Source organism: Zea mays, chromosome 6 (assembly GCF_902167145.1).
Source record: "Zea mays cultivar B73 chromosome 6, Zm-B73-REFERENCE-NAM-5.0, whole genome shotgun sequence".
NCBI classification, from domain to species: domain Eukaryota; kingdom Viridiplantae; phylum Streptophyta; class Magnoliopsida; order Poales; family Poaceae; genus Zea; species Zea mays.
The window spans coordinates 83,654,858-83,678,706 of record NC_050101.1 but is presented as its reverse complement, the minus strand read 5'-3'; the positions used below and the strand labels follow the sequence as shown (position 1 = coordinate 83,678,706).

At 41.9% G+C, this 23,849-nt stretch overlaps 2 protein-coding genes and 1 long non-coding RNA gene across 3 annotated transcripts; 2 read left to right on the top strand and 1 right to left on the bottom strand.

Annotated features, from left to right (window-relative positions):
- Nucleotides 1-294: 294 nt before the first annotated feature.
- LOC103629494 (uncharacterized) lies at nucleotides 295-4,390 on the bottom strand. Its single transcript, XR_002263087.1, has 3 exons — nucleotides 2,235-4,390; nucleotides 1,908-2,124; nucleotides 295-673 (listed from the first exon to the last, which is right to left on the bottom strand). It is a non-coding gene; the product is annotated as an uncharacterized lncRNA (long non-coding RNA).
- Nucleotides 4,391-6,832: 2,442 nt separating this feature from the next.
- Nucleotides 6,833-8,207, top strand: LOC103629495 (MADS-box transcription factor 7). Its single transcript, XM_020539792.3, has 4 exons — nucleotides 6,833-6,963; nucleotides 7,585-7,684; nucleotides 7,961-8,002; nucleotides 8,079-8,207. The coding sequence occupies exons 1-4, from the start codon at nucleotides 6,878-6,880 to the stop codon at nucleotides 8,190-8,192; spliced, it is 342 nt and encodes a 113-aa protein (XP_020395381.1). The 5' UTR covers nucleotides 6,833-6,877; the 3' UTR covers nucleotides 8,193-8,207.
- Nucleotides 8,208-11,312: 3,105 nt separating this feature from the next.
- LOC103631145 (alcohol dehydrogenase) lies at nucleotides 11,313-14,010 on the top strand. The gene is made up of 8 exons (XM_020539982.1): nucleotides 11,313-11,358; nucleotides 11,595-11,875; nucleotides 12,391-12,450; nucleotides 12,532-12,625; nucleotides 12,742-12,949; nucleotides 13,070-13,229; nucleotides 13,427-13,597; nucleotides 13,673-14,010. The coding sequence occupies exons 1-8, from the start codon at nucleotides 11,313-11,315 to the stop codon at nucleotides 13,865-13,867; spliced, it is 1,215 nt and encodes a 404-aa protein (XP_020395571.1). The 3' UTR covers nucleotides 13,868-14,010.
- The last annotated feature ends 9,839 nt before the right edge of the window (nucleotides 14,011-23,849 follow it).

The following is a 23,849-nucleotide window of genomic DNA, read 5'->3' as shown; positions in this document are numbered from 1 at the left end:
GTAGATGTGCCGGGACTGTCAACGCCGGTGTCATGTTTGCTAGAGATAAGAGAATGAGACAAGGGCGGGCTAGATGCTTTCTTTCCGAGTGGAAAGGATGGTCTGAGTGGGCTGAGAGAGGTCGAACCTGAGGGAGGAAGGGAAGAGAAGACCAATCTCGCTTCACTGACTGTAACTTCGATTGAAGCCTACAGGCCCATCTGGAACAAAGATTTTTTTTAAAGGATTCATTCCTACAGAAATTTGAAAACGCAGGATTTAATCTCATCAATTTTCTTTAAAAATTCCTATAGATTGCTTTCCTCCATACAAGTTAGAGAAAAATAACAAAAGGATTGCAATTCACAGCTAACTCTAATTCGAGTACGGAGAAAGCCACCTGCAGCTGCAGAGATCCTGAAGCTCAACTGCGATGCTTCGCAATATGCGTTCATTACAACATAACACTCTGAACATATGCAAGCCATCAGTTTTCACCGTTTCACCATCCTAATGTGGTCTTTTATTGATCCGAGTGTACTGGACTAAGGTGCATCAACGTGCGACAGAACCGTAGAACTACATTCACTGCCTCAACTGAAGCTAGGGCAGATAGGTCCCTTGGACAAACCAAGACGAACCTCCATTCCGTGGTGCATGTCAGGTTGACAGAAACCTTCAGAATCTTGAGGCACTGCAAGCCGACAGAAAAAAGAAAATCAGAACAAGTCAAAAACGATTGTGCCAATAAGGAAAAAAAAGTCCAATGCTATCACAAAGCATATACATAGATAAAATGTTAGGTGGTAACTCAGTTAAGCACCAATGACCACTGACAACTGACACATTTTATCACTCATCAAAGATGCTGATCCTAAAAGTTATTGTAGCTATGAGAGACAACTCAGACTGTCACAAAAACATATAACTTTTCTAGTTCCTTGAACCAATACATTTTCGAAATATAGAGCTATCTTGTTACGATAAAAGAGAATGTGGAGCAAGAAGAACTGAATGTGCTACCATTCGAACACTACGTATGTTCCCCGTTATCGTATTTTACCCGCAAATTACAAAGTTACATGATTAATTTTTATAAAGTACTATGCCCAGGAGTGGTAATGGGCTCTAGATTTTACACTATAAAATTTAAGAATCGAATTGGATTAGGATCAAGCTCTATTTATAATCATTTTTTAACTAAAATTAGTTAAGGACCCTAACTTATTGTGAAGAGTCTTTCAGGTTGTGATCCATTACCACCCCTAATTGTGCCACAATTGATAGGCTATATAAGTATCACAATTGTAATTGTGCCTAGAATTAATATGCATAGTTTATCTATAGTCGACTGAAAATAATGAGGTCAATAGATTCCTTAAAAAATAATGTAATTGTCCTTTTGTCAGGCGTAGGCTACCAAACGTTGTCACTTATATTAAATTAAACATGCTTGAGTCCTTTTTACTACTTTCACTGTTTGATGAACCCTCTCAAGAAAAACCAGAAGTAAAAAAATGAGACGACAGTGCCACCATACCGAAACTTGAGCCAAACAAATCATGTGGACAATACAAACCCACGGTGCACTTGCCCCACCAAGTTCGTGGAGTGGCTTATAGGATTCCCAAAGCATAAAAAGTTTTAAAAAACAAATGGCGTGTTGGTTAGTCGTCTTATAACATAAAGAACAAGATTTTTTTTGCTCCTAATCAGCAAACAGCACCAGAAAATACTACCAACCCCAGCCCAAAATTGCATGTCAAGTCCAAGCGCCTACTAAGAAATGCATAGATTAATTGAATATGAATCCTAATCCCAATCCAAGAGAAATATACATATGTAATGGCACAAATCAGCAGTATACGGTACAACAGCAGCCAAGTTCTCCACGGGAAAACACGCCAGGAGGCAAGAGTCGTTGTTACCTGCTTCGCAAAGACACCAGTATTAGCATACGACTCCCAGCTTTTGGAAATGAGCCCCGTGAGCGTGTGTACGCGTACAGGCCACCGGCGAAGGCGAAGGCCAGGATGACAGCAACACTGTGTAGAGATTTTTCCACAACCTGTAGAGCAGTTTTGCACTTCAGCTCCTTCAATAGCTCCTTCAAATAGTTGTACATGAGCTCAAGATTTTGAGTAGCTGCATAAGCAAAACTCAAAAAAGGAAGTTATGCAACGAGAACCATGATTAGTTCAACCCCATCTCATAATGCTGATGATGCTTATTTAAGAGATAGAAAATGCGCTCACCGACTCATCAATCATACCGCATGCCTTCCCCTCCGCTCCTATTTGGTCCCTCCTCCCTCTGCGCCTCCGGCTGTTACACAAAACAGCTACCTAGAAAAGTAAGACCATTGCTATAATAAATTGCTAGGTGTATATCCGTGCGTTGCTACGGGTAAACATATTATGGTAAAATATATTGAGATGTAGAAACAATAATTGTTGCCGCCCTATGCTGTGAGGGCATTCGAAGTTGAGGTCCTTGATGGAGTACATGGCTCATTTTATGGCCTCTTTATTGTTCGACGAATATTTGGAATTATTGACAACAATGTTGAGTTCCGAAACATTGATGGGTGCTATTCGTACTTCAATTAACTTGATGCCTGGATATCTTGTCATCAATTTCATTTTCTACGACATAGAACATTTTCATACACCAAATATCAGACTGCTTTGCTTGGTGACTTGTGGACTTCTCCGAAAGAGCATTGACACGACACCTCCAAAGAAAAAAGATTCTAGAGCAGAGGTTATCGATTGACATATCAAAAATATGTACATAATGATAGTACATGAGCACGTATTACCTTTCTTTGCCTCTACCTATAAGGCATCAGGCCGCCCACCAGCAGAGTCCAAAAAAATCACAACGTCATTCCCACTTACTGCTGCTTTCAAGAAGTACTCATCAATCTCCTTAACAATCTCTACAAGCGACTTTTTACTCCTCCAAGGCACTGCCATAGAGTCTGAATCCTTTGTCACCCAGCTCACCGTTGAAGAGTTGCCATCACCCAGAGCCCTACCCTTGCCTGGATTCACATGGACCCTATCCACAATGCCATCATTATTGCCAAGCATGCTTTCATCCTCCTCTCCATCAGATTCTGTGTCTACTTCAGGATCATTGTCCATGGTCACATGCGAGGCCACTTCTTTATCATTCCTATCAACAAATGGAGATGGGAAACTCAAGGGGCGCACATTGTAGGGATCCAAGTCCTCCCAAACAATGACGGGTGGCAGGGGTGGTGGTAGAGGAGTTGAGCAGCTGCTGGTGTCGTCATCATCAGTAAAATCACCTCCATGGAACTCAAAACCAGAGGTGGTGGTGGGAGCTCATCATCCCTCTTCTCCATCTTTCTTATGGCGGTTACTGAACTAAAAGGGATAGGCGGCGGGGGGCATGGCGAGGGTTGCAATGAGGATGTCACCGAGAGTTCAGGAGGAGGAGGCTGTGGAGTAGGCGAGGGCGGCGCCACAAGGTCTACGGGAGGCTGCTGTGACAATGCAGACTCCAGCTCCACAAATTGTCGGAGAGTGGCTCCTGTGTTGCGGACGGCGTGCAAGTATGCAATGTGCACAGCTGCAAGTTCAGGGCGGCGGTGCACCAGCTGCTTCATGAGATGCCTCCTGTCCTTGGAGCGCCTCATTGTCCACTTTGGAGTTGGAGCAACTCATCTGCCACCAAGGAACCCGCAGCAGCAGCAGCTAGCACTCCCAAATTGGTACTTCCCCTGAACTTGATCAAAATTGACTGAAAACAGGTAAAACTGCACTAAAACTCTAGAGCGTAGGGAGACACTGTCCAGCCACAACTCCTAACCATAGGAGGCGCAGGAAAAATTCTCCGGATGGGTTTTACGGTTCCGCTAAAATTGGCTGAAATTCTCCTCATTCTGGCTCCTGCTCTCCAACAACCAGTCACAACAACCTACCAACTCCTCCATCAAAACTCAATGGAACCGGCACTGAAACCAATTACACAAAAGAGATAACTGAGACCGATGAATCAGTCGCGAGGAGGAACAAAGCCATGACGACGACATAGGCAAGCAGATTCTCGAACAAAAGGGTGTCGTGGCGTGGTTGGTTGCCTTACCAGAGGGTGCCGCAGGGATTCCATCGAGACGCGAGGGAGGGGGCATAGGAATGGGGGATCTGCGCGGGAGGGCGAGGGCGGCGCCATGGATGCCGCGACGATTAGCGGGGGAGGATGGCAGCCCTGGATTGCCGGCGAGGGGCGAGGGCATGGAATGGCGCCTTTCATCGAGTTTGAGCGGGGCGAGCCCGAGGATGTCGGAGGCGGAAGCAGAGGATCCCTGAATGGCGCCTTCCATTCACGGAGAGCGAGGCGGAGGCGAGGATGTCGGGGGCGGGCGCCGCTGCGAGATTGGGGGGCGGGGGGTGAGGGGCGAGGGCGGAGCCATGGTGACTGTGGACGCCCTCGATATCAACATATAGAGTAGTAGAGAAGAAAGCAACGACCAATTAGTTATGGGAGGTGGTTGCCAGCGCTTCCGGTTTTGCTGTCCTTCAGGGATGATCCGAGCCTAGTTTCCTCTTTACCCACAAAATTTGTACTGATGGTTAGTGCGCCCTGGGCAGCCCATGTGACTACAATTGTACTGGTGGTTAACAAAGAGAATTTAATTTAGATGTTTGCAACCTGAGCTCCGAAACAAACTAATATATATCCTGACAGTTGGCTGGGACTGGGGTCTACGATCGCTTGATCAGGTCTAGCATTGTCCATGTTGACCTTCGGATACGCTCGAAGCCTCGATATTTTTAAATTCTCTCAGCCAAAAAATATTATGATAATGAATAAGTATGGAACAAGTTTGTGCTTACTATTTTTTCTTCACAAAAGAATCATCTACCTTCCTTTTATACTTGTCAATTTGTTGGAGCAACTAACCTATATCAAGTGGTTAGTCATAATTGTATTGTACGGTGGGCTAGTGTCGTAAAAGCTAGAAAAGTAATGTTTTCATATTTATATTTAAAACACATAGAAAGAAATATCTAATAGTGTTTACTGCAGACCATTACTGCTATGGTTCAGAAAGCAAAGGACTTCAACATACGCATCAAGCTAATCAAATTCAAAACAGTGATAGGGAACTCGCTGAATGGGCTCTAGTCCATTTTGCCAGATATTCTCTTAATGAAAGTAAATTAGAGCAGCGTGTAATTGCAATCAATGAAGCTGAAGCAATCTCTCAGCAGAAAGTAAATTAGGGCAGAATTGGAGCGTTTTAAATCTAAAGTTTTCCTCGCAAAATGATTAAAAACAGTAATTTTTAAATCTGAGGCGAAAGAGGTGTGCATCAAAGATTCCACTCCAGTTTGCATATATATGAGTAAAAACAGAAAGCAAAGAAAGTGAGAATAATATTCTCACACAAAGTCTGTAAAAAATGCATAGGCATATATGAAACTATTAGTGCCAGTGGCATACCATTTGTATGTTTCATTAGTTATCCTTCTTTCTTTAGTGAACAACATCGTGGTTAACAAATATGCCTATGCAGAGAGATGGAGTGTGGCGACAATTAGCAGCGAACAACAGGCAGGAACAACCATCAGTTACCCAAGGTGAAAAGTCGTATGATCTGGATAAATAGAGTTGCCCATGGTGAAGAGTCCTATGAGCTGGAGAAATAGAACTTACGTTCTCCTCGATGTAGTTCAGGCAACCATCGTTTGGCACAAAGGCAGCAATCTTCTTCCGTTCTTCACCAGCTAGACACGAGCGCACTTACGGATAGCAGAGTTAGGCTGCTTAGCCTCAATGCCGCTGCAAATGAAACAAAGTAGTGCATGTCAGGTATTGGTTAACTCGCCTGTTGTTCAGAAGAAACGGAATCTACTGTTCCGTGAGCTCACATCTTCTCAAGGACGATTCCCTTTGCGTGAGATGACCCAGCAAAGGGTTTCTTCCACTCGTTGCCGAGATGGCTTTTCTTGTAGGCTTTGTCAGCCCACCTCTGGTTCCTTCTGTGGGTCTTGAGCTTGCGCCCAGCTCCCATACCACGTGTCTTACTGCAGCAGAATCACAAATGCTAGCACCCGAAAATATATGCCAACACAAAGTGTAGCACATCAAACATCTTCAGTTTGAAATAGCAGGAAGATATACAACTATGTGCTTAAGCTACCGCTTGCTCATAAACCATAAAAGGCTAGATTCTAATTCATTCAGCTAGCCACAAGCATAACATGCCAAATGAAGTCAAGTCTTTGTAGGCTCAGTTTCTCAGACGTAAAAGCTCCATGCACAAAGGATTACCAGGCTTTGAAGCAAAGTTTACAAAGCAGAGTACTACTAATCTATATGATTTAAGTAACTGAACTCTACTCATTGATAACCTCTACATTGGAATGAGCTTCCTGTTCATTGGAATGAACCCCGCTCGGTGTCGAGCTCCTACTGCAGCCCCCGCGACGCCGCTGCCTAATCTATATGATTTAAGTAACTGAACTCTACTCATTGATAACCTCTACATTGGAATGAGCTTCCTGTTCATTGGAATGAACCCCGCTCGGTGTCGAGCTCCTACTGCAGCCCCCGCGACGCCGCTGCCTTCAGCACACCTTAAAAGTTATTGCAACATAATTGATGTAGTGGATATGCTACCATGTAATAGCAAAAATTGTCTTGTTATGTGTGCGTGAGCATAATTGTTGATGTGGTAATGTTCTACCATGTGTGGTCTTTTGCAAGCAAGGAAATATATATAAACATCTCTATTATTCTTCTGTTACATTTTAAATTATGTTTTTCTAGCGACAATTATGAGGCCTAATATATAGATCATCATTATGATCTCAATATAGTTTGTTGAACAAGGCATTCCTGTTTATGCTAAACATACATAATGACATTTTTTCAGCAACTGAAAAGTAGCCGCAATGAGTACCTCAAACTGAAGGCACGTGTTGATAATTTACAGGGGACTCAAAGGTGAGTTCTGTTATACAATTAAGATAAATTTGTTATTTCTGTACATACTTAAAAATAGCAATTTATGTTTGAATGTGCTTTGTTTTGGGAAAACATGCTTAAAACAAAATAGCATGGCTTATTTATTCATCTCAAACCAGTAAGTTCATGAAGCAACATTGTATTTAAATTGAAATAGTGCAAAGCTAGGAATACCAAAACGTTCAAATATATTTTGCCGATATGATTGTCGTCCTTTCAAATATACCATACAAACTACTTAATTATGTCTCTCTGGAACGACCATTATTGTGTAGAACTATATATCGTAACTATGCAATATAAAAAAGAAATGAAATGTGGAATGTGCTACATTCTGAAACTAACATGCATGCAGGTTATAGTAAACTGATGCTACCATTTTATTTACACATAATTAGTACATGTGAAAATGAAGATTTCTAGTATTGCCTGAATATGTCGTCTGTATAACATTTCAAGTCTGCATCATATATTTTTATTTTAAAAAGGTATAAAATGGGGGACTTAGCTCAATGCATTTCTTTCAGTGTAATCAAAGATAGATGGATTCTTATTTTGATAACCAATTAAAAGTTCGAATGCTTTACCAACAATCCTCAGGAACTTGCTTGGCGAAGATCTCGAGTCATTAGGCATAAAAGAGCTGGAGCACCTGGAGAAGCAGCTCGATTCGTCCTTGAAGCACATAAGATCTACAAGGGTACTGAAAAGTGCTAACACCATAAACGAATTGTATTTCCTGTTTTATATGAAGAAGTACATGGAATATTTAAGTTCTCCCTTTTGTAAAACTGTGCCGCTAGTTTTCATATATGTCACTGCTCTCTGATTTCTTCCCTACAATCCTTTTCTGCTAGACTATGATAATATGAGTTCGTGGGGAGTCAAGTTTATAAAAACGGTGCATCAGTGCATGTAGCCTCTTTCTGAGTATATGTTCTGACCCAGTTCTTTTCCTTCTCTTTTTCTCCTGTAGACACAACACATGGTTGATCAACTGACAGAACTTCAGAAAAAAGTATGCTACTCTTCATGATTTAACAAAAATAATATTGGTGACTTCACTCAAGCAACTTCACTTATTCAATTTGCAGGAACAAATGTTTTGTGAAGCAAATAAGTGTCTTCGAAGAAGAGTAAGTTGTAAAATTCATTGCATCATTCAAACAAACATTTTTATGACGTTTCTTTTGCGGTCCCTGTCATAGTATCATTGCATTTGTCATACATAATTGCAACAAGATGAAGAGGTCACACCAATGTTTTTTTTAACACTATTAAATATCTTCTAGACATGTAGTAACCTAGACAGCCATCCAGTTTCCTCATAAATTTTTGAGTTTGAATAGGGATGCACATTTCTATACACACGGGATCATAATTAACCATATATTGGGCTGGTTTGGTGACAAGAGAATTGGAGGGGATCTCCAATTCCCTTCTCACCAAACCGGCCCATAAGGTCTCAGGCAGTAAGGATTATTTACCTTCTTCATTGTTTAATAGTTTAGAAATCCCAAAGTTATTAACATGCCAAAATAGGTGAAATGCATTTAAGTGTAAAGGTATGTAATCCCATCCAACACAAGCATCAGAACTTAGCCCTCAATCCCTCATGATGTAGACGACCAAACATGGAGCCGCTTCAGTAAGATGCTCCTCATGCTAACATTAATAGGAACAGCTGAAACCCCATTCCAGCCTCTGCACACGAACGAACCAACGATAGCAAGGGGAGCAAGTAACATGGCAGACAGTAAGACAAGCAAGGAGCGAGAGAATGCCATTGTACGTACTGCAAATTGGCCAAGGTTAACGAGCATCCATGCCAATGTTGGGGGCGCACCCAAAGACGGAGAGAGCGAGGATCCAGCAAAAGAAGATGATGTAGGCGGTCCAGACCTCGGGGTACATGAACTACTCAGTGTTCCTGTTTAGATCCGGGGGGCGGCACCACCTGCACGTACAACTTTGCCATCAACACAGGGTGGGAGGGGGGCTCCACCACGATGGCCGGGGAAGCGAGCGTCGGGGACCGGGGAGCGGCGGACGTGGCGAGCATCGCGGACGCAGGGCAGAGAGGGAGATGGATGGCAGCGGTTGCGCGGGGGCGGGCGGGGGCACAACCTTGCCTCTTGTGGACGCGTCCCTTCCAGGGCGGCGAGCAACACGGACACCAGGCGGGGAGGTGGGGCGGCGAACACGGTCGGTGGCTGTTGCGTGGGGAGGGGTGGATTTGGTGAAGCCGGGCGGATCGGAGACTGCGGGGGAGCAAGAGGATCAGACGAGGGTAACGGGGGTGGGGGCACCGGGGCAGGGGCCATCCCTCGCATCTCCAACCTCCGGGGCGGGGATGGGGCGGTGGGATCGGACGACTGGCGGCGGTGGGGGGATCGAACGATTGAAATTGCAGAACAATGGAATGGACGGTTGAGATTGCAGGATGGCAGAACGGCAGAACGACAGACTACTATTACACTCTTAATAAGTAGTATATATATATATGATGGTACTTGTTAGGATCACATGTAGGAGACATCGAGTTTAATATGGAAAAAACTCCCCTAATATGGAGGAGAAAAAACCCACAGAAAAACAAATCTATTATATGTTGTTCAAGTACAGGTATAAAGGGGCCTATTTATATAGGGTATTTATATAGGCAAAGAAGATAGAGATAGAGTCACATGATCTTATCCAACAAATCTCCCCATGACGCTAAATCTATAAAGCTGTTTCCCTAAACACCACTAGGATGCTAAATTTGAATATCAATCAAGTCTAAGAAATCATTAGACTTGAAACTGGAGCACGACTTTGTATCATCAAAATAACCTCTCTTTTGGAACACAATAGAAACAACTTCAACATAAATTGTTGAACATTGCAAGTAATAGAGATTATTCAAACAGTTGCTCTTTAAGATAATACGGTTGCCACGAGAAACCTTAAGAACACCATCAATAGCAGCAAAATTGAATCCCTTTGCTTCTAAAGTGCTCAAAGAAATAAAATTTCTCTTCAATTTTGGAACAAAATGGACATCGATAAGTTTCTTAATACTGTCATCATGAATTTGGATATAAATAGAGTCGATTCCAATAATCTCACATGTGGATCCATCTCCAATAACAACCTCACCAGCATGAGACTGAACATAATCAGAAAACCAATCTCTATGCGAACAAATATGAAAAGTGCAAGCGGAATCGAGAACCCAAGAAGAACATTTTTCAACAGAGGCAACAAATAAAGTTTCTCCACTATCCAAAGTTTCCACAAAACTGGCTTCAACAAAAGACTTATCCAATTTTTTTCTTTCTCTCCTCTTTATTTCTCACCTTGGGACATTGAGAAATATGATGAGTATTTTTTTCTGCAATAACGACAATAAAGGTTGGATTTATGATCTTCAGATCCCTGAACAATTAAACCTTCACCTTTGGGTTCAGAACGAGAATCAACATCAAATTTTTTTTAGACAACAAATTTGACTTAACATTCTCAAAGGACAGTGAAGTATAATTACCATAAAGAATAATTTCCTTAAAATGCTTAAAAGAAGTGGGCAATGAGACTACCAACAAAATTGCCTTATCTTCATCATCTATCTTCACATCAAGGCTCTCAAGATCCACAATAATTGAATTAAATTCATTAAGATGTGACTGAATAGATGTACCTTCCGCCATATAGATAGTATAAATGCGCTCTTTGAGACGGAGCTTATTAGCAAGACTTTTGGTCATATATAGCTCCTCTAATTTCTTCCATAATTCTGCCGCAGATTTCGCATTCATTACTTCACGCAGAACATCAAGAGATAAACTGAGAGATAAACTAAGTTGCAAGGCGGACAAAGTTTTTTTCATCAAGATCCTCCCAATTATCATCAGTCAAGGTCACAGTTGTAACGCTTTTCGTAAACATAACTCGATAAGAACAGTCTTTATCTGAATTTGCCAAATAGCAAAACTGATTTTGTCATCAAACTTCGGAATATCAATTTTAGTTGACATTTATAATCTGAAATAAAAAATCCGAGATAATGTAGAGAGCGAACAAAAATTAATTGCTCCTACTCCTTGCGTGAGAAATTAGCACAAACATCAATGATCTACAGTAGCCTTCCTTGCTTGGGAGTTGTGCACAACAAATTACTACCCACTGCTGCAGAGAAGCGCTGACGAGATGCACAGTTGATGGTGTCGTCGAATACGGGACACACCTTGCCGCCGTCGGGACAGCACGCGACGAACGCGACTTTGCAGAGTCCGCCAGCGACGCTTGCCGTAGATGAGGGCACCCGCAACCCGGGTCAGCACGCCATGCGAGAGGACGACCACATATCTAGAGAACAGTGCGACCGATCTGGTGAGACGACGAACTGGCGGTGGCCGAGAAAACTGTGTCTAGCTCTATATATCTCTACTAACTATTAAGAGGGCAGTGTAGACTGCCCCCGCCCGCGGATAACGCGTCCGCCCGCCTGCCCCTGCCGCGAGATTCCCTTCGCCCCCCCCCCCCCCCCCGCCGCGATTCCCCAACCGCCCGCGGCTAATCCCCCGCTACACCCGCGGCGAATCCCCCGCTACGCCCCTACCGTGCAGCCCACTACCGCTCTGTACATGGATCCTCTTCTCGCAATCCCGCGCCGCATCCCCTCTCGCCCTGCCGGCGAGAGCGCGGCCCGCTGAGGCGGCGACCGTCGTTCAAGCGCCGGTGGCAGCAGCGGTCATGGTGGGTGCGCCTCTTGCTCTCCCTCCTCCTCGCTCTCGCATGCGTCCTCCTCCTCGCTGTCCTCCTCGGCTCCCCCGACCCCGACACCTCGCCGTCCACCTCCACCGCGTCCTCCGGATCCGAGGTCACCTCCTCCCCTCTCCTCAGTCAGGTAACCACGTCGCGTTTTTCGCATCCCCGTCTTCACCGTGAAACCTGCAATCGCCACGCCGAGAAAGGTTCGCCTGGTGCCCTCTGAAGTGCATTGACATGTAGATAGAATGGAATGTTTCTGTTCGCATTGGTGAATGGGGTTGCTTTTTCGTTTTGTTATCTGTAGATTTGTTCTTGTGCTTTTTGGATTTCAGGTGTCCAAGATTCCTTGAGCTACTGTCAAATACTACGATGTGTTATGTTATGTTACTCATCTCTTTTTTATGTGTGTACTTTTTAGAGAGAAAAATACCTTTTAGTCCCATTGTTTCAGTTTACAGTCAAATTTACAACTGCTTCGAAGTAAATGGGAAAACAACTCAATAATCTTGGCTTAGAGATGCGAATTTGGCCATTGCTTGTAACTTTATATTAAAATGTGAATATGTGATCTGTTCTTCTGCAATTATGACTTGGCATGCCTTCTGTAACCGGTGTACAAGAATTACTAATATTTTTCATTATGCTTTTAAGATTTTGGACTACGTCGGCGCCTTCATAATGCCATGTGGGAACTGCTTCTACCGCGTTAAGGTAGAGCAACTTCGTTGAATTACGACATATATTTCTGTGCTTTTCTTGCTTGTTACGCTCATGCCCATTGATTTGATACAGGGCCAAGAAGATCTGTGCGAGTCTTTCTTCATGTATAATCGTGCCAAGGGGACACTCTATGATGGCGAGACACGACTGTTTCTAAGGGGCAATGGTAACCTGAGGAAACAGATCCACATCATGCATCATCATCAGTAACACCACAATATTTTTTTACGAGAACACCACAATATAATTGCTTCAAGTAACCTGAAAATTCTCCATCTGCAGGGAAACCAGTGTACATGTATAGTATGGGAGGGCTTGCAGAGTATTGTGTTGTCCCAGCCAATGCGCTAGCAGTTCTTCCTGACTCACTGCCATATACAGAATCAGAAATTTTAGGATGTGTAGTGTTTACCTCGTATGGTGCCCTAAGGCATGCTGCTGAAATGCGGCCTAGTGATTCGGTAGCTGTGATTGGAGTTGGAGGGGTTGGGTCAAGGTCAGCTGATGTCTGATAAATTTGAGGATATTTCTTTTCTCCATTTTTTTGGGACTATGAATGCACAAACAAACATGACCCTTCTTCTTCCCTCTTACTTGTATCTTAAAAAAGCAGTTCTTTTATTTGCAACTGTTTACAGATAGCAAAAGCCTTTGGAGCTTCCCAAGTCATTGCGGTGGATGTCCTTGATGAGAAGCTCCAGAATGCTACAACACTTGGAGCCACCCACACTGTAAATGCAGCAAATGATGATGCAGTTGAAAGGATAAAGGTATGTCTGAGACTACCAAAGTTTGTAATCTATCAATGAAGTTCAGAAAGTAATTCTATATATCTACTTCATTACAAGTCCTGCTATTGCTTATCTTGTTTTTCTTTTTCTTCAAGTGGGTTGTGTCAAAATGTGCATATGGAACTTTCCAGCTATGCATTGATACTATTTAGATGTGAATGCCTTGCTGTTCACAGGAAATTACTGATGGTAGGGGTGTAGATGTGGCTATAGAGGCACTTGGTAAGGCGTTAACATTTTCCCAGTGCGCCAAGAGTGTGCGTGATGGAGGCAAAGCTGTTATGATCGGGCTTGCTGCAACAAACGTAATGGGAGAGGTTGATATAACCCATCTTGTCCGACGACAGGTATGCAATTGATTCCTTGTTCATCCTTCTGTATTGTGGTTCCTTGTCCATCCGCTTATGTTTATTTGGAACCAGGTGAAAATCATTGGCTCATATGGCGCAAGGGCCAGGCAAGACCTTCATCAGATAGTGAAGCTCGCGGAGAGTGGTGCCTTCAATCTCCAGAACACCATATCAAGGAAATGCAAATTCGAGGAGGCGAATGGCGCCTATGAGGATCTCAATCATGGCAAGATCGTAGGACGAGCTGTGGTTGAGATCATGGAGTGATGACGGACAAGGTATTCAATCCTGTGGTTCCAAGTCTGGGTCACAAACAATAAAGTTTTGCGTGCTCTTTCACAACATTGTCAAAATCTGTAGATGACCAAACTGCATTGTGTGTGTGTGTGACAGTGTGTTGCTGGAATTAACATTTGCCCTTAAATTATGTCTGTACATTTGCCCTTCAAAAATATTCAGTCAAGACAAAAAAGAACTTACTAATCAAATGTCATTATCAGTCAATACTTTAAGATAAGTAGAATCGATGTTCCATACAACATTCTAGCCACGCACTTAAACATGTGCTAGATATGTTCACATCTTGTGATTCAACATGCCTGAATATTTCATTTGTTTATCAGTTATTATGTTGTCAGTGTTGCGTGGATGGTACCTGTGTTGCGTGAATTTCTGCGTTGCGTGTACCAGCTTGAGTGTTTCAACATGCCTGAATGTGTATATCAGTTTTTATGTTGTCTAATGTTTCAATGGTTTTCCTTTGTTAAATGACAATACGAGACTATGCCGTTGCAAAAATATGAACATTGACCCGGACCGGACGGCAGGACACCGTCGGGGGTTCGCTGCAACGCAACGACGGCTACCACAGCTTCTCAGGCCAAGGTAAGTTTTCAAGCGAATTTGTTGCTGCAACTGTTCTTTAGTAGCCTGCGATATGTTAGTCAATTTGTCGCTCAAACATAAAATGAACACGAGGCCCACTACTGCTCCTGTTCATCCGCGACCACCTCCTCGAGCTCCTCTACTCTGACAACATCATCATCTCCAATGTCACCTTTGTCGACGCGCCGTACTGGAACCTCCACCCTACCTATTGCACGTATGGATCTCACTCTCAGCTCTGAAAGCCTAAAGTCACTGATCATCTGTTCCCATGGTGGTTTATGATCATTGTTTCAGTCAGCGGTGAATCTCACATGTCATGCCACTATTTTGCGCAACAATGTGACCATCAGTGGCGTCACAATTCTCGTGCCGGTGAATTCGCCTAACACCGATGGAATTGACCCGGGTAGCTAGACCAGTCAGCTTCCAGCCATGTTCCTTTGACGCTAAGTGAGAAGCACATGTTTCTGATTCTAAATTTCATTGCATGTGCGTGTGTGCAGAGTCTTCCTCGCGTGTCAAGATCGAGGACAGCTACATCGTCTCCGGCGACGACTGTGTGGCCGTGAAGAGCGAGTGGGACGAGTACGACATCAGGTTCAACATGCCGAACCAGCACATCGTCATCCGGAGGCTGACCTGCGTCTCCCCCACGAGCGCTATGATCGCGCTGGACAGCGAGATGTCGGGCGGCATCCGCGACGTGCACGCCGAGGACAGCGTGGCCATCAACACGGAGTCGGCCATCAGGGTCAAGACGCTTGGAGCAATTGCTGGTGTTCTGTCGAGGAATGAGCTCGTCGCTGCAGCTCTCTTCACTCTTGCAATCAATCACAAACAGGTTTGCCTCATGTTTAGAAAATTGTGTTCATTCAGTCATTCATAAGCTTTGTTACCATACATGTACAATCTATCATCCTGGAGAATGCTATGTTTCTCTAAGCCCATGCGTTTCCAATTACACAATGTGAAATAGTAGTTCTTATGGTGGATACTTCCTTATTTAGATCAGGATGTTGTCACTGTGAATACAAAGCAGACCGTATGATCCAACTGAAAATCATGTCAACGACCAACCAAATTGTTAATTTTATTCTTTACCTTTATGGTACATCAGGGGGCTAAAAATGATGTGACATATGTAATTTAGTTTCAGTGCTATTTTTGTGTACAATTTGATATGTATCTGAAATTAATTTCTTTTTTGAAGTGATTTCCAAACTTGACCACTGTCAACGTGAATCATTCTTATTCTTTCAGTAGTCACTGCAAATAGCTTCAACCATGGAGGCCTTGCGTTTTTTTCTTCCTCATTTATTGTTAAAGAGAGGTTCTTAACTGTGCTAACTTAGTGCTTTTTTCAGGTGGATACAATTCTGAACAAAGAAAATTTCACATTGGAAGAACTTCTTGATGAGGATAAAATTAGGAGCTCTTGCTGTTCCATTTATTCACCCACATGCATACAACATGCTGTGTAGCTATAGCTAGATTGACTTTTAATAGTGATTATTGTTTCAGCACCACACATCTCTGTCAACATGCATCCATGGATCCTTACCATGCAGCACCACGACATAATAACATCTCAAGCAAGCATGGCAATGAGGCACAATCAGGTCAGCAGACTGCTCATCTGCGCTAGACTGTGTTTGTTCAAAAGATATTATTCAAAATTTAACTGAAAGATTTTATCCGTTGCACAATTATTGTATTGCTTTGTTTGTTGAATATTTTTTCCTTGGTGATGGGCTGCTATTGCTGCTAGCAGTATTGAGAACGGATGGGCTGCAAGCTATTGTTGGTGCCTGGTATTAGAGAGGGAGACAGGGGTGAACCTGTTCACAATCTTGAGGTGAGAATACTGAAACTGTCTAAGAAACTTCTCGAGGTGAGAATACCGAAACTCTCTTTCTCTTTATATATATAACATGACCAATTTAGAGGTCTGTAGTAATTACACAATAACATTATCAATCTTAATTATTTATCTGATTCCTAGCCATTGCTGCCGCCTCAGCCCACGCTCGACCACCACCGCCGCTACTTCAAGCAGTTAGCTTAGCTGTGGGGTAAAATGATTGGTTAGCGATCTTTTCTACTTTTATATACTGTCTGCATAGTACACAGTAGGTACATATAACTTATCTTTATCTTTCTTCTCTTTTCTTTTGACATGATCAAATAAGCTTCTGTATAGCTTGGCTAGCAAAAGTTCACCCATGTTTCTTCTGTGTGTTGTTCAGATTTTCACTAAAATAATAGATAACATGTACTTGATGCAGTTTAACATGATCATGTTGATGTTCCATTGGGAGCATTTGGTACATTTCCCAAGTGATATGAAATCATACCTTGCAGTTTATGTTTGACCTACACTAGAGAAATTATGTTTCTTATGAACACTGATTTGATGCAGTTTCTTACAAACATTTTGGTACATCAAGATGCATGACTAAAAAGTGGTTTCCAAAAGAGCCTGAGCCATTTGCTGAGCAGCCCCAAGTAAGTGTGGATTCTTCCTCACAGCAGCTTGTTAGCATTCCATCTTCCTCACTTGAAATTGTACCAGTGCCTCCTGTGAATGAACTTGTGCCACCGGTGGAATGTGCAACATAGGTTGTTTCAACACTGTCCCCACCTAGGAAATTAAGGAGAGCTGTGAAAAAGATAACTCCAAAGAAGAAGATCCAAGCCATGTACAACTGCAATTTGGTTCCTGAAATCTGAAATGTGTGATCCTGTGCCATGCAACAGCAGTTGGTTCACTCAAAATGTGTGGTTCTGTACTTGGATACCATTGGGTTCACTCCAAATGTGTGTTCTCGTTTTTAGTATAAATGTTTGTAGCAACCCAGTTTTATTCTAAATGTTTGTAGAAGTTAGTCTTGGTTCTGGACTTGGATATCAGTTGGTTCTGGTCTTGGACAGCTGAAACTGTCACCTACTACTATGACTCATGTTTAACTGTGGCCTGCATTTTGGAAAGCAAGTTCTGGTCTCTGATCATGCTTGTTAACAAGTTCTGTTAACTTTGCGAATGTTTATATCATGTTATTTTGCCCAAAAGTTAAATGTCATGTATGAAATCACTTACTTCATTACCATCTGTGGAGACAATGACATAGTTACAGGCAGATACTTGTTGTAGTGCTCCCTTTACAATTTCTGTGTACTATATGCTAATACACTTGCCTATTAAATTGTGAGAGAGCTAGAACGCGAGCACAGTGATCGAAGCCACTATCGTGATCGTGATGTCATGTACTAATTCACGGACTCCCATGTATGCAAGTGAAATACACATAAGGTAAACTCTTCGTCTAAATGAATTATTGAAGTTACTTATTAAATATGATCGTGTGCCGTTGCAACGCACGGGCATTATCCTAGTCAATTGTTAGGTGGAAAAAGGAGACACAAAGGGTATGTTTGGTTGCCTGGCCCAGGGCACAACTAGGCCCATTTGAAATAATGTCTCAATGTTTCGTTGCTTGGCCCAGCGCACAAGCCTGTCTCAAGCGAGCGCACGACCAGACCCATTTCGAACGCGGAGAAGTTGCTTCGCAAGTGAGTCTGGCCGCCGTGGCTCTAGGGTTCTCTCCTCTCGCCACTCTCCTCTCGCTCTCGTCTTCAGACCACTCGCAGCCGCCGCCGCGGCTCTAGGGTTATCTCCTCTCGCCACTCTCCTCTCGGGTTCTCTCGCCACTCGCCGCCGCCGCCGCGGCTCTCGCCTCTCTCTAGGGTTCACTCGCTCTCGCCTCTCGGGTTCACTCGCAGTCACCGTGCTCACGGGCTCGCCGCCGTCATCTCTCTCCACCCGTGGTGACGACACCGCGCCCGCGGACGAGCTCGATCTGTCGATCTGTCGATCTACTTTCATCTACTTCGCAAGGTTAGCCCCTTTCTTGGCTGCTCATCTACTTTCATCTGCTTTATCTTCTCATTTGATTTCATCTGCTTCGCAAGGATCGCTCTCCTACGACCTCGATCTGTTCTCAGCTGCGAGCGAACCCTAGCCGTGTGGTCTCCCTCTTCTCAGGTTAGATCGCTCTCCTACGACCTCGATCGGTTCTCAGCTGCGAGTGAACCCTAGCTGTGTCGTCTCCCTCTTCTGAGGTTAGTACCCTTCTAGATCTTCTCTTCTCGTTTGTCCTCCTAGTTCCCTCGATTACTGATCTGTGATCTTCTCGTTTGTCGTAAAGTTCTTGTCTTTGTTTATATATCTGATTAGTATACTTGCCTTGCTGATCTGTTGTCTAGTACCAAACTCTTGTCTTTGTTTATATATTTGATTAGTATATCTGATTAGTATTCCTCGTTAAATTCTTGTCTAGATCTGTTTACAGAATAAATAGGAAACATACCCTTTTGACAATGTATGATTCATCAGTGATGTTTTAAGGTTCTGTCAGTACTGTAAGAAAGCCATTTGAGCATGTTTAACTAAACTTTTTAGTGATGTGCTTTCTTTATATCTGCAATCAATAGAATTTTTTACTGATGTGCTTAACTGAACTTTTCAGTGATGTGCTTTCAATATTCTTGACTACCTGAACTTAACTGAACTTTTCAATATTATTTTAAGTAGCATGTTGTTCAATTATAACTGAACTTTTCAATAATAACTGAACTTAACTGAACTTTTCAATATTATATTAAGTAGCATGTTGTTCAATTATAACTGAACTTTTCAATTATAACTGAACTTAACTGAACTTAACTGAACTTTTCAATATTATATTAAGTAGCATGTTGTTCAATTATAACTGAACTTAACTGAACTTAACTGAACTTTTCAGTGATGTGTTTATTTATTGACTTAACTGAATTTAACATGTTTGTCATGCTTGTCTTGTTTAATTTAATGGATTATGCAACTAGCATAATCTGTCTATTATATTAAGTAGCTAGTTGTTCCTCTTTTCTTCTCCCCCTCTTACCTTCATCTATTCTTGTTTTCCTCTTCCCTTACAACAATCTTACCTTTTGTTCCTCCTTTCTTCTCCCTCTCTGTAGCCTCTTGTCTTGTTTAATTTAATGGATTAATGCATTATATTATGCAGCTACCTCCATAACTATCTTCTTTTTATACTATGCAGGTAGTTAATGCATTATATTATGCTGCTACCTCCATAATTCTCTTCTTTATATTCTGACCATTTTTTCAGTGATGAAATTATGTAAAGTCTGAGCTTAGGACCAGTTTTCAGTGATGTTTTCTGTACATTTGAGCAGACCACAATTTTTCAGTGATGTTTTTTCAATCTGAGTAGACCACAATTTCTTAGTGATGTTTTTTTTCAACCTGAGTAGACCACAATTTTTCAGTGATGTTTTTTGGTTCAATCTGAGCAGATCTCAATTTCTCAGTGATGTTTTTTGGTTCAATCTGAGCAGACTGCAATTTTTCAGTGATGTTACCAAGCCAGTTTGGAGGAACATCATTAGATGTAGCAACCCTGGCTTGTTTTTTTTTCAATCTAAGCAGAGTACAATTTTTTCTCATTCAACAATTCCCTTATCTTATTTATTCAGATATGTTGGGTCCAAATCGTCATTTGCTGAAGTTGAGAGCATCGACATTGGTTGTTGCTATATCTTGTTGGCTGTTTGCATGCCTTACACGTAGACTCTTTCATCCTCGCGTCACATATGGTCCAATGTTTCAAAGGGACATTGAGAGGCAGGCAAATCTTAGATTTATCTATGAATCTGATGATATCCAATGTGTGGAGCTGCTTAGAATGTCTAAGGTCCTTTTCTTTGAGCTTTGTGCTTTGTTTCGGTCTCGACACTTGCTAAGGGATAGTATTCACAGTTCTATAGAAGAACAAGTTGCAATGTTTCTACATGTTGTTGGTCATAATCAAAGGTTTAGAGTTCTCAAATTCACCTTCCGAAGATCTACTGAGACTATCAGTAGATATTTTCACGAGGTGTTAAGTGCAATTGGTGAGCTACGCACTGAGATGATCACCCCTCCTTCCACCTCTGTCCATCCCAAAATTCATGTTAGTAGAAGATGGTACCCGTACTTCAAGGTACTTTCCATTCCATTTAGGATTGCACATTAACCATTTAATTGAAATCTGTTAGTATTGTCTTTGTTTTAATCATTTTAACTTTAACATTTAGGATTGCGTTGGTGCCATTGATGGCACACATGTATTGGCTAGGGTTCCTAGTTCAATGAGAGCAGCCTTTATGGGTAGAAAGCACACAACGACACAAAATGTTCTAGCAGCTGTTGATTTTGATTTGAGATTTACCTATGTTCTTGCTGGCTAGGAAGGTTCAGCTCATGATGCCTTGATTCTATCAGATCCATTGGAAAGATCTGATGGCCTCATTGTGCCACCAGGTAATTCCATGACATGTTTGAATATGATTTTAAATTACTTCACAATCAAACTAACTAGAATTCTTTGAACTAGGAAAATTATATTTAGTTGACGCTGGTTATGCTGTTAGACCTGGATTTCTACCTCCTTACCGTAGCACAAGATATCATCTAAGAGAATTTGGTGGAGGAAATCATCCACTCAATCCAAGAGAACTCTTCAATCTAAGGCATTCTTCCCTCCGAGTAACAATTGAGAGAGCTTTCGGTGCCTTGAAGAATAGATTCAAGATTCTATACAACAAGCCTTTTCATCCATATCTGACACAAGTTAAGCTTGTGTTAGCATGCACCATCCTTCACAACTGGATTCTTAGATATGATGCTATGATGCCATTTCATTACCTCTTCTTTTGACTTCAATTTTATATAGACTATGGAAGTTGAGCAAGTTGCTGCTGGTAGTACCTCAAGGACTGCCATGCGCTGAACCCCTGTGATGTCAGGCTTTATCCTGAGGAAGTTTGCAGACTTGGTTGGGCAAGGAGTAAAAACGGATAAAGGGTTCAAGGAGGTCCATGTCAACTCTGTTGCCAAGGCACTAACTGAATTCAGTGGCCAAGAAGTCACAGGAACCCAGGTCTACAATCCTTTGAGGAAGTGGCGTCAGAAATGGATCAGGGTTTGTAGGCTCAAGGACCTAAGCGGTGCTCATTGGGATGAGAATACATTTACAATCATCCTTGATGATGAACATCTGCTGGGCCATACAAAAGACAACCCAAAGGATGCTGAATTCCCCAATGTGGCAATTGAAAACTATGTGCAGATGCAAATTATATTTGGAGCTGGGCAGGCTACTGGCAAGTATGCCATGGCCTCAAATGAGCCCCTTGGCACCATCTCGGATGTCACTGAAGGTGCTGGTGCATCTGAAGAACCATGTCTTGTTGGTACTACTGCTTCTGGTTCTGCTGGTGCCAGCCCTTCTCATAGTGGTGCTGGTGCTGGTAGTTCCTATGGATCATATGGAAAGAAAAGGAGACTCAGTGATGAAGAGTTGGGGATTATGACAGGGCTTACTGGAGCTGTGAACAAATTGGCTGAAGCTGTCCAAGCACCTGTTGTAGTCCAGACCACAGATGTCCACCCTGATCTGTATCAAATTTGCATGAGTATTCCAGGTTTCACTGATGAGGAGTTGATGACTTGCCTTACCTACCTATTGGACAACAAAAGGCAAGGTGATGGCTTTGTGAAGATGGAGCCTAAACACTGTGTGCTTTGGCTAAGGCAGCACCTTGCAAAGATTTGAGCAGACCAGTCTTATGCCTATGATGCCTAATACCTTGCTCTATGCGTAGTACTTTGATCTATGCCTAATACTTTGCTCTATGCCTATGGCACTGAATCTGGAACTGTGGATGATAATTAATAATTCTGAGACTTTTCTACCTATCTGTGATGATTTTATATTGAACTGTTGCCTTTACTTGCCTATGATGATATGTTTTATAATGATGATCAATCAAGGGAGTATGACTTGTTGCTTTGTTTTCCTTGCTCATTTTGTGAATTTTGCCTGTGATGAAATATATTTGACTGATGACCATTCATGGGATGTTGACTTACTACTTTGTTTTCCTTGCTCTTAGTTTTCTTCTTGGGTCAGGCAACCAAACATACTCTATCCTTTAATCAGATTTCTCCACCTGCCCTATGTTCTCCCATGTATGGTCAAATGATGTGTTTATTCATACAAAACTGAGGCAATCTATTGTATTACTCTCATTAGTTGATCAAGTGATTTAATTGATAATAATTTCTGAGGCAAACACTTTTCATGAGAAATTGGTGTTACTGTTTCAGTTTCTGTTTCAGGTCTCATGGTATTTTACAGCAGTTTCTGTTTAATGAAACAGCCAACTTACATTGAAGAGTCTAGTGGCACTGAATTTCTGTTTAATGCGCTATTGAGTCAGTTTCAGTTAATGTAATTCTGCAGTGTTTGCGCTATTGAATTTCTGTTTAATTCTGTTTATGCAGTTTATGTTCTTTCTTCTCTTCTCAAGTTGTTTCTGAAATCACTGTTTTCTGTTTATGTTTCTGTTCATATACCTTGACTCAAGGGTCAAATATGTCTGTTGCTGTCAAATAGATGTGATTACTGTATATGAGGGTTTTAATTCACAGTAATAGATGTCAAAGCATATGAATTTCTTCTCATAATTGTCTGTATATGAGGGTTTTAATTCACAGAAATATGTCTATATGAGGGTTTATGTTTCTGTTCATATACCTTGAATTTCTGTTTAATTCTGTTTTCTGTTTATGTTTCTGTATATGTTTCTTCTCTTCTCAAGTTGTTGCTGTCAAATGGATCAGGGTTTGTAGGATCAAAATCATATTTTTAGTTTAAATATGTTGCTGTTCGGTTGTATGGATCTGTTTAATTCAGATTATTGTAAATGATATTTAGATGATTGCAATTAGTTCAATTTATGGGTCAAAATCATATTTTTAGTTCAAATCTGTTGTAATCACATCTGTTGGGGACTTGTTCTCAAATGCTAAGAGTTAAGAACAAGGTAACACAAAAAATGTTAAACGTTAAAGTCCTTCGTCCTTCGAAGCATTATTTCCCTTGAGATATAATGATTTTAGGACGAAGGTTATGAAGGATACACCTTCATAAACATTACATATCATAATGAAAAGGGAATTACATGGAATATAAAAGATAACATGAATAGTTATGTATTATTATCAACTCATTTTTATTTTATTGTTATAGAAGAATAAGAATGACGTTGGGTTACAAAAATACCTTTGACTTGAAAGAAGGTAAAAGTACAAGCGTGATGCAAAAGCAAATGCCAAGTCAGCGTGAACAGTACGAGAGTACTGTTCACCTATTTATAGGCACGGGTCGTAGCCCATGTAAGATTACATCCAGGCCCTTTGCTTTTGATAATAACTCTATAGTAATCTATCGGGGTCTAAATAGTCTTTTCCTCT

Coding starts and splice junctions, on each gene's coding strand:
- LOC103631145 (XM_020539982.1), top strand. CDS start 11,313: ATGCGAGAGGACGACCACATATCTAGAGAACAGTGCGACCGATCTG. Junction 12,950..13,069: donor ATTGGAGTTGGAGGGGTTGG/GTCAAGGTCAGC, acceptor ATCTTAAAAAAG/CAGTTCTTTTATTTGCAACT. Junction 13,598..13,672: donor CCCATCTTGTCCGACGACAG/GTATGCAATTGA, acceptor ATTTGGAACCAG/GTGAAAATCATTGGCTCATA.
- LOC103629495 (XM_020539792.3), top strand. CDS start 6,878: ATGACATTTTTTCAGCAACTGAAAAGTAGCCGCAATGAGTACCTCAAA. Junction 7,685..7,960: donor AGCACATAAGATCTACAAGG/GTACTGAAAAGT, acceptor TTTCTCCTGTAG/ACACAACACATGGTTGATCA. Junction 8,003..8,078: donor TGACAGAACTTCAGAAAAAA/GTATGCTACTCT, acceptor TTCAATTTGCAG/GAACAAATGTTTTGTGAAGC.